General features: G+C 34.6%; 1 protein-coding gene across 3 annotated transcripts; it reads right to left on the minus strand.

Moving 5' to 3' along the window:
- Positions 1-841: 841 nt before the first annotated feature.
- On the minus strand, positions 842-6,630 carry LOC121732825 (putative RNA-binding protein Luc7-like 2). 3 transcript variants are annotated; one of them, XM_042122820.1, is made up of 7 exons: positions 6,374-6,630; positions 6,192-6,286; positions 4,535-4,633; positions 4,068-4,286; positions 3,649-3,861; positions 2,948-3,195; positions 842-2,050 (listed from the first exon to the last, which is right to left on the minus strand). In XM_042122820.1, the coding sequence occupies exons 1-7, from the start codon at positions 6,432-6,434 to the stop codon at positions 1,921-1,923; spliced, it is 1,065 nt and encodes a 354-aa protein (XP_041978754.1). In that variant the 5' UTR covers positions 6,435-6,630; the 3' UTR covers positions 842-1,920. The 3 variants fall into 3 exon arrangements, with proteins under 3 accessions (XP_041978754.1, XP_041978756.1, XP_041978755.1); XM_042122822.1 differs by lacking the exon at positions 6,374-6,630 and adding an exon at positions 5,865-5,941 and having other exon boundaries at positions 6,192-6,283; XM_042122821.1 differs by lacking the exon at positions 6,374-6,630 and adding an exon at positions 5,851-5,941 and having other exon boundaries at positions 6,192-6,283.
- Between the last annotated feature and the right edge of the window lie 3,732 nt (positions 6,631-10,362).

Below are 10,362 nucleotides of genomic sequence, written 5' to 3' on the forward strand. Positions count from 1 at the left end.
TGCTAGAACTAGATTTATTGGTCTATGCTAATTGGTAATTAACTTATTACTCTCATCAAACAGTAAACTCTAAAAGCTTGCTAAAACTAAACTTGACAAAGAAATATACCATATAACTAATGATCGATACTATCCATTACATACCTATTAACTCATAAAACTATAAACATTTAAAGAGAAAACTTCTAGCCTGTTTTCTTATAAAATTATAAATTATTGTTAACTCCAGGCGAGCTCAGCCTCAGCTCCCCATTCAATGGAGCTCGAGCATGGTGTTGACTATGAATATAATTTATATTTGGAATTATGTATGGTAATTCACTAGCTACTACAATGTTATACATTTGCATGCCTATATGGTATAAAGACTGAACCATGTATAAATTGTAACTGCATATATTGTTAAAGTCCCCACTGCAATATAGGAATTTACTGCAATGTTTTCACGCTAGACAGCAGCACCAGCACAGACAGTAAACAATCGACGTTTGACATTTCCATCAATTTTCTGATAGGTGATACGACGTGTGTGCAACGTGTCGGATTTTGGCTGGGTTATATTTTACTGTAAGTACTCCCAAATTAATAATGCGCATGGAAATCTTCGGTAATTGTCGTAATCACGAAAACACACGAATCTATGAAACTTGCATTTTGCACCTTGTTCAAAGGAAATAGAAGTAAATATCATATAGCCGGTGGCAAAAGCTCACCGGAAAGCCATCGCGGCGTTACCATGGTAACGTCCAAGCAACGTCAGGCGCCTCTACGTCGCTGCAAAGCACTGTTTTTCTTAAATTTAAAACAGCGCTTCCTGTGACGTCTTCCGACGCTCGGTAAATACGATCGTTGCCGAAAAATTACGAAGATTTCTATGCGCATTATCACTTTGGGAGCACTGTTGTGCTAGTAGCACTCTCTGCTCCTTTTTAAAGGGGCATCATTTTAAAGGGAATAACCTTTGCGTGTTATTCCCTATAATATAGTGTAAATGATTCGATTAGTAATGCACCATTTCCTCAAGGTCTTATCAATCATAATAAAACAAGATAAAGTTATCAACAGTTTTATTTGATATCTTACAAAAGTACAGTTCATTTTCCTAATAAATAATAACCACGCTTCACTAATAATATATAATATAAAATTAATTCTCACCATACCTTATTATCAACATAATAGTTCTGTTTCAGTTGTAATGTAAAATATCAAATAAAACACTGATTTACATGAACGTTACACGAAAATTTTATCTAAAATATTCATGCAACAAACCTATCTAAAATTCACCTTCACTTGTATACTCAATGTAACAATAAGTTAAATAGAACCAATTACGGATATTTGGGCATATGGTCGAGTTCAGAGAAAAAATAATATTAAATCCATTTTTAATATCATAAAAGCGATATAGTGTCTGTCTGTAATCTATTTACACGACAACTGCTAAACCAATTTGGGTGAAATTTAGGTACTCAGATTCTCAGGAAATGACATCTACTTATAATAGTTTACATGACTGGCTGAACAAATTTTGTCACTTAACTAATATTTCACGTACATAGTTCATACACCCAAAATATTCGTAATTCATTTTACTTAACGTTATTATTAAATGGTATTATATAAGAAGTTATCTGGATAACGACTCAGACCTCGTCCAGGATAAATATGTGATCTTTCATGTTTTCAAGTTAAAATAAAAAATGAGTGTTCTCCAAATAGATTGGTTTCAATTACCACATCTAGGAATGTTGTGTATAGATGAGCTCTGCATCAAAAACCGACCATATCTATTTGCCATTTTTACAAGTCAGCAGAAAATAGAAATTCGGAACTCAAAAACTTATCTTTCGAACTGAAGCTTATAGTGAGATTTCGGAGTGCACAAGTCCCTAGATATGGTACATCGATGACAATTTAGTCGCGGCGACGGTCGTGCGACGTGGACCGGTAGGAGCGACTGCGACGCGACTCGCGTTCTCGGTCGCGGCCGCGCGACCGTTCGCGCGAACCCTCGCGCTTGCTGCGGCTACGAGAACGACTGCGTCTGTAAGCAAACAATGTTAAATTAGCATGGTGTGTTCAGACTATAAATGTTTTCAGACTAGCAACTTGGAATTGCATAATGTAGTGATTATGTCAATGTGTTTCCTTTTGCCCATTAGCTGGTTTTATTTCGAAATAATGGGTAAAAATGACGAGATTAAATTGGATATCAATCAAGTCTAATCGCCAATAACACTGGTTGTTTTGACAAAAGATATTGTATGTTTACCAATGGCATAGCATAATTCGACTCAGAGGCGCACAATGGCGAAGTTTTATTTGAGAGTGCTTGACAGTTAAAAGTTGCTGTAGTTGTTGAGCATTATGCCGCATAATGCAGTTGGAAAACACACTTTACATTCATTGTATAATACTGTTTATTTGTAAGTACCATCGAAGAAATTGATTCATGAGCAGTAGCTAATGTCAATTCAATGTTAGCTGTGATCGGTTGGATGCACTGACTTCCATTATACAAGTACGCTGGACTTATGATACCCACCTGCTTTTTGTACCTATTTGAAGCGGAATCAGCACCCCCAATGCGAGGAAAGAGAACTAAATCTGACGCAACTTGCAAATGGCTGCTTAATCGCTATTGGTTGTAGAAACTAGTATTAGTTCCAAGTACTCCCAGTACTGCTATCAGCGCCAATATGACGACTTTCAAACGTCATTTTACGTCAAATTTAGTTCTCTTCCCCCGCATTGGGGGCGCTGATTCAGATTCAAATAGGCACATAAACCAGCAGTCATTTCAAAGGGTTTCATAAGTCCAGCGTACTTGTATAATGGAGGTCAGTGGTTGGATGGGTTTTACGTATCGCGACCAAATTACTTAAGGTCCGCCATCTGCTTATAAACCAACTTCTCTGATAGTACAATTATTGGTACATACCTCTTTTCCCTCTCCCTCTCACGATCGCGATCCCTCTCTCGCTCGCGGTTGGCTCGCTCGTCCTTGCCTCGTTCACGCTCGGGCTCCTTCGGCCGCTCGTCTTTCCCGCGCGTCTCGCGGTGCCTGCGCGCGCGCCGGTCCAACTCGCGCCCGCCGACGTAGTGCCGCCGCCCGCTGCGATCTCGCTCAGAAGCGCTGCGGTCTCGTTCAGAGGCGCCGCGCTCCTCGCGACGTTTGTCTACATTTTTCTGTAAATATTGTAATTCAGTGGTTAGAATGTTCAAATAGAATAGATCAGCGCCCAGCGGAGAGACACGTGACGGCGCGGCGCCACGTAGTGTTTGATGGGGACGCGGCCTTACTTCTTTTATCGATTTTTTTCAGAAATTAAATCAGCGAATTTGTCAAAATATACATTGTGATTTTTACCCGACTGCCAGGAGGGTTATTATAAAACATGAATGACTTATAATTATAATTATGTGTAATTATTACATATGTATTATAAAGTTCTTAGTGGCCTTCAAAAAGAACCTTTATGTTCAACTTTCACATGAAAGTGTGTTCATCTTCACACGAGATATAGATTTGTTATGGTAACATAGAAACAATATTATTTATACAACTGTTGAAAATGCAGAAAATATAAAAATAAAAAATCGCTTATTTACTAATTATTATACCAATTTATAAAGACATACCTTGAGTTCTGCTAGTTTCTCTCGAATGGTTATAAAGCCAAGATGTAATTTACCCCCAAAGTGGTCAGCCAGTCGTCTATCATTGTCGTGTATACCCAAGTACGCGGAACACACTTCACACACGCGCAGCTTCTGCTGTTGGTATGATGAAGCAGGCATCGAGTTACGATACTCCTGTTCCGCCACAGCCTTCTTTTTCCTTAATTCATCAATCTGTAACATTGAGAAATTTGTTATTTGCTTAACATTTCTAAATGTCCGCATAATGACCATTGCATGAAGGTAACATTAAGATTTAAGAAGCATACTATGATTATAATATTAATATTGATTTTGAGCTCAAATTATTAAGACAGAAGACAAGATTACAGGTTATTATTACAATATAAAATATAAGTTTTATGTAATTACATAATTACCTCCCACATCAACTTTACACTCTCCTCTACCATTCCCTCTTCACCGAGAGCCTCGGCCCGGGCGAGCTTCTGTCCTATCTGCTCTGCCAGCTCATGAACGGAGTTAGCCTTCTCCGTCACTTCTGCAGACAATTCCTCCTGAGTCTCCGCGAGACGTTGTTTAGCAGCTGTCGTGCGTCGGTCGCAGTCAGCGATAAATGCTTCTAAATGTTCTGTAGCCTTTTATAGAAAAAAAATATTAACATATATTTTTTTACCTTTTTTGAAAAACCATGTATGTTCAAGTATGCAAGTTCACCAGTGGAAATCATGAAATGTTTAATTACTACATAGTAGTTTAATAGTTATTTCTTATTTACATAAAGTTTTTCTCAATAAAATGCTAATAGATATTGTACATTCTATAGGATTTCTATGATTTAAAAAACAAAATACTTAAATGTTGAAATACTTTTACACATACTTACATCAATGTCATAGAAATAGTCTTTGGATTTTGTGGCTAGCTCATAATCTGCACGTAGAGCCAAGTCATGTATTTTAGGACACTCACCTAAGTCCATGCGCTGCAATCAAAATCATAACAAAATAAACAATACACTGTTGAACACAACCACAATGTTTCATATAGAAACTTTTTTTACAGACAGATCTCATATTATTCATTTGCCAATTATTATCAGAGATTCAAATTAGGAATCCAACATCCCAAATTTTATTAAAAAAAAATTACAACATTGGCAATATGATGATCCAAAAGGTTTTTCTTTACAATCTGTCCTGTCACAGCAGGAAGTAGAGATCCTTCAATAATAAGATGCAAAAAAATTAATACTTTGAGTCATCATATTGATTGAGTTTGTGACAATTTGATAATTTACTAAACAGTATAATGTATCCCATGAGGATAATAGTTAATTAAAATTGTTAGGATAATACATACAATATCACCGACACTGCTCACGAAGAACAGCTAACCAGCCAATATTACCAATAAATACTTACAAATTGGAAGAAATAACTCGATATGTTGTGATAATGTTAACAAAATCTTAAAGTAACAAGAAACATTCTAAAGACCTCTTCTTACATATATCAACAAATTGGAAGGAAAGATTGTGAAATTTTGCCAGAAACCAAATATTTTTGTTATACTTGCACCAATCTGGATTATTGCTAATCCTCTTCTTTTTTATAACAACAATATATTTAAATATTTTCTAAAGGATTAACTTTAAATCAGACCGATGTAAGTGAGCCTTTAAACTATTTAATCATTGTATTATTAAAATAACCAACATTTGTAAAAGCTGATTAGAATTTTGTTTGCATTTATGTATAAGTTGATATCTTAATATCATGATGTTTTTTCAATGATTTAGGTTTTAATAAACAACAAGCAAAGTGTTGTTTAACCTTCCGTTATGTATCAATTTTTATTCAAATTGATTATAATTATATTTAATATTTAAGGTTTGAATGAAATGTTTTCACAATTAAATATTTTTACTCATAATGCATCTAATTTGTGTTTCAATCATGTATACATGCACTTACTAGATCTTTCGAAATCTAGCCATGTAAACAGCACAGTACGTACCCAATGTAGTAAAGAACCAGCAATTTCTGCCCCAGCTTTAGATTTTGGAAAATAACTTTCTTATGTACTCACCACAGCAGCAATAGAAACCGATGGACAATTAATAATAAATTAAAGCCTGATATTTAAATACTGCTTAGCAGTAGAAATACAGTCAGCTAACTATAAATGTTTTATACGTACATCTGGGTACTTACAGAACAGCCTAACTGTTACAATCTATCCCTCATCTGTTAAGTATTGTGATGAGCAATAAATAAGTGTTGGGCATTTTCTGAAAAGCATATTTCACCACAGTTAATGCCACTCTGTTTATGTCTCCTAGGACTACACAGTACAGAATACAAGAGAACAGTCTAGTACATTCGGACATAAATAACACTCAATTTCATATGGCGCATCCAAATGTACAAGACTACTTGAATTTCTGAGATAGAAAGTACAGGAAGTTAAAATCGTATAGCCTCAGAAATTCAAAAAACCCATTAATTTGAAAACCAAACAAATAGCAAATGTTTATTTACCGTGGACGATAAGATTTCATGCGGACAGCATTGTAATAAAAATGATTTGCAAACTGCATCGTCGTAAAACTTTACTCCGTGGCGATCGGTTTCACCTAAAACAATAAATTACGTGGATGTATTCTTTACAAAACTACCTCAATAGGTTAGCAAATTCTATGAGCTTATGATTTGAAAATTACCATTGCGAGCAGTGCCCATCAATTGGTCCAGCATTGCCCTCATTTGCTCGTGAGCCGACATGGTGATACGTAATCAGAAAATTCCGTATCAGATGGAAATACACAAAACCAAGCACTTGTTTTTATAAACTGAAGCTTACAACATATTGGATATAGCAAGTAGCAGAATACTTTAAATTATTATATTTAGTAAAATATTACAGCCTAAAGATTGAAAGCAATCGCGCAAACCAAACTTCTAAATTGAGAAAACTCAAAATGGCGGCAGTGTTGCCAACTATGGGGATTTCAGGAATTCCCACAACATTTAGTGGGAAAAAATCAAATAAATACAGTGGGTTTTTTGGGAGTAAATTTTTTTGGGGATATTCTTGGGGATAAAGTTTTTGCAGCGTTAATAGGAGACTAATTAGAAGCTTCTTATTCCACTTGTCCTAATTTGGTGACTAAATCAGATGTCATTTTGGTCAGACGTCTTCTTAATGGCTTCAGTTCTATCAAAGCAACAAAAATTGGTCTTCTCCATAGACATAATATATACCTAAAGACCAACAAAGAGTGCGAGAGAGAAGAAAATCCTTTATGGAATTATGACAAGATGAAAAGAGAGAGGCAGTCTAATGAAAATTGTAACAACTTTTATTTGACAGGTCGTCAAAAGTCGTCAATCGTTTTTATGCCCTTTCGGTATTTGCAATAATTTATTATTTAAATCGTATGTTATTTTCAACAAATACTATTATATATAACAATAATAACTTGTGCTGTGAGTGATTGCAGTGTAAATCATAGGAATAATCCTGAAAAATATACATTTCACCCGTAATTAATCTTCATGTCCTAATTGCTACGATGTGTTTATTTTTGCTATATTCTGGTCTTTAGTTCTCTATTTCAAATAAAATATTGTGAATCCTCCCTTTTACTTTCATATTTTGCGTAACTAAAGGTACTATTGTTCCTATATTACACAAATTTTGAAGAAAAATTTTTCATCAAAATTTCTTTCATATACGCTAGTGCTTGAATCAAATTTATCGATATGCTTATCGATATTTTACAATAACATAAATCTAAAATAAAAATCATTTACCTTTATATTTATCACCTTAAGCCCGGCCGCACATTATACGAAATTTCTGATCAGAAAAATTCGGACGCCCGGCGGAACGCACTCTGTTCATACATTTTGTTGTAGACCCATCATACTAAAAGAATTTCTGACGTGTCAAAATGTATGAGCGGGGCGGGGCGTCCGAATTTTAGTGATCACAAATTCGGATAGTGTGCGGTCGGACTAAAAGGACATATTAATATCTTATTTTAACTAATAGTATATTATAATATAGCTAATATAATATAACTACTATAATATAGAGTGACTCTAAAACTAGAGGAAGGTTTATATTTATATATCATAATCATTTGTTTTACAGATTCCCTCAAGATCCTCTAATAAGAGGAAAATGGCTGAAATTAATTGGGCGTGTTGGTTGGAATCCCAAGAAAAATTCAACAATATGTAGCAAACATTTCATTGAAAATTTTTAAAGAAAAATTAGAATAAATACTATTTTGGTTAAAGGAGCTATCCCAACTTTATTTGTGCCAGTAAGTTTGACATACTGTTGCACTTGTTACTGAAGCAATTATTAAAAATAAGCAATTATAAGCAATTAATGTTTTTTAGTTCATTTAAGATTATACTTATATGAACTAAAAAGTATTAAATAATCCTTATTCTGTACTCAATCTTCATAATTTTGAAGTCGGTACCAGTCCTAAGTATATAAGTTGCTGTTATACCTATTCTGTCAGAGAACTGGCGATTAGGTTAGCTGGTACCGATAGCAAAATAATGAAGATTGAGAACAGAATTATACTGAGTACAGAATAAGAATTATTTAATACTTTTTAGTTCATTTAAGTATAATATTACTATTGTCATTGCCTTGGAAGTTGGTTTTAATTTTTTGTTTAAAAATAATAATTTTACTCATTTTAGCTGTCCTTAACGTTTTCTATACTTACAGTTGGTGTTTTAAAAAATCAAAATCAAAATTGCTTTATTTCTGAACAAATCTAAAATAAAATATATTTTCAGAATACATGGTGCCTACCACTGGTTCGGTAACTAAGCCGACGAGAAGAACCGGCGTAAGAAACTCGCACGCCCACTTTTTACCAAAAAAAGTGAGAAAAAAAAATTATCTTTTAAAACAAAATTTACAATGCTGTAACTATAAATTATACAATGTAAACATAGATAGATACATAATAATTGTAAGTCATGTAGAAGTAGCATTGCAAGCAGTCATTCAGCATTCTACTCCCAAGATGTGCCATCAATTATGAAATCATTTTGGCTTTGGCACAAAACGTTCTTTGACTACTTTTTTAAATTTATTAATCGAAAGATTTTGAACGTTTTCTGGGACCATATGTTCCCATTTGAATATCAAGGAGTCACTTCGATTTCTCATTGTTTCCATCACCAGACCACCACTTTTGTGAAGATGATACCTACTCGGAACAATACAATGTACAGCAAAAGAAAAATTTTGAAAATCGGTTCATAAACGGCGGAGTAATCGTTGAACATACATAAAAATTTATCCACAGGCGAACGTCTAGACTCCTCCTGTTTGGAAGTCGGTTCAAAATAATTGTAATAAAATATTATGATATTTTATAATATGTATTTAATTTAAGAATAAAATATAATATACTATGTGTGTTGTTTACTTTCAACGTTTACTTTCAATGTAAGGACTGATTTACCAGATAGATTTTACCTGAGTAATAAATAAGTAACTTTATAATGTGTTAAGTGTAAATTATTTACCCCTATAAGAACCTCATGTCATAACATATCCGACGATTGAAAAATCATTCCAAAAGAAAATGTGTATCTACTTTTCAATCGTCACCTTTTTTGCCAATTAAAATTTATGATACCTAATTTGAAATACAAATCTATCAAAGTTGCATATTATTTATTTCTTATAGAAACTCAGGTAAAATCTCGAACTCGAACGGACTAAACTATCGATAGCAAAATACTATACTATCGATAGTAAAATATACATCACTAGTACACGCACACATTGACAGATCAAAAATGGTCACGCATTTTCGAGTTGTCAGGTGGTCTTTACGACAGTATATATTATGTCTATGGTCTTCTCATAGGCTTAGCTGTTGGCTCAATGAAAATAAAAATAAATAAAAGGCGAAAAAGATGGTTGAAAGAATTTTTGCTTCACGTAAAATTATGAATTATGAACTTTCTGAACTACTTGGAACCAGCAGACTTAAGAAATTACCTAGGAATGGATTCCAGATCTTATAACACACACAGACTTTAATACAGATTTAGCAGTTCCCACTACAGATAAAAGGTTGAAACCATCTGGCCCACACCGATTTAGTCAGTTAGAAGCCACATTTTTTCCGATTTAGGATCCTAGCTAGGAACCTAGCTTTCTAAATGTTATTCCACTTGACTAAATTTTTTAGGATCCTAGTTAGGACTTCCTAGCTAGGATAAGTGGAATAAGCGCTTAAGTGGAATAAGCGCTTTACAACCGCCATTCAGTGATGCCAACTCTTCAAAAAATTTCCCCCTATAACTTGTAAACGGGGCTGCCCGTTCAGCCCTACTGCCAGCGCACTGTATTTCGGACATATCTAGCAAGTTTTGCCGGGAATGTGAAAAAGTGATGTTGTGTTTTTGTATTATTTTCCTAATGTGTAATATAAAATATTGGTAGGATTATACTTTATACACTTTATACGTGGGAGAGCCATGCTTCGGCACGAATGGGCCGGCTCGACCGGAGAAATACCATGTTCTCACAGAAAACTGGCGTGAAACAGCGCTTACGCTGTGTTTCGCCGAGTGAGTGAGTTTACCGGAGGCCCAGTCCCCTACCCTATTCCCTTCCCTACCCTCCCCTATTCCCTTCCCTTCTTATCCCTACCCTCCC

This window comes from Aricia agestis, chromosome 12 (assembly GCF_905147365.1).
Source record: "Aricia agestis chromosome 12, ilAriAges1.1, whole genome shotgun sequence".
NCBI classification, from domain to species: domain Eukaryota; kingdom Metazoa; phylum Arthropoda; class Insecta; order Lepidoptera; family Lycaenidae; genus Aricia; species Aricia agestis.

Bases quoted from the DNA above. Each gene is read 5' to 3' on its own strand.
- LOC121732825 (XM_042122820.1), bottom strand. From the start codon at position 6,434: ATGTCGGCTCACGAGCAAATGAGGGCAATGCTGGACCAATTGATGGGC. The intron at 4,287-4,534 runs GTAAGTATGTGT...TTTCTATAAAAG, and splicing joins ACTATTTCTATGACATTGAT to GCTACAGAACATTTAGAAGC. The intron at 3,862-4,067 runs GTAATTATGTAA...TCAATGTTACAG, and splicing joins GTGTAAAGTTGATGTGGGAG to ATTGATGAATTAAGGAAAAA.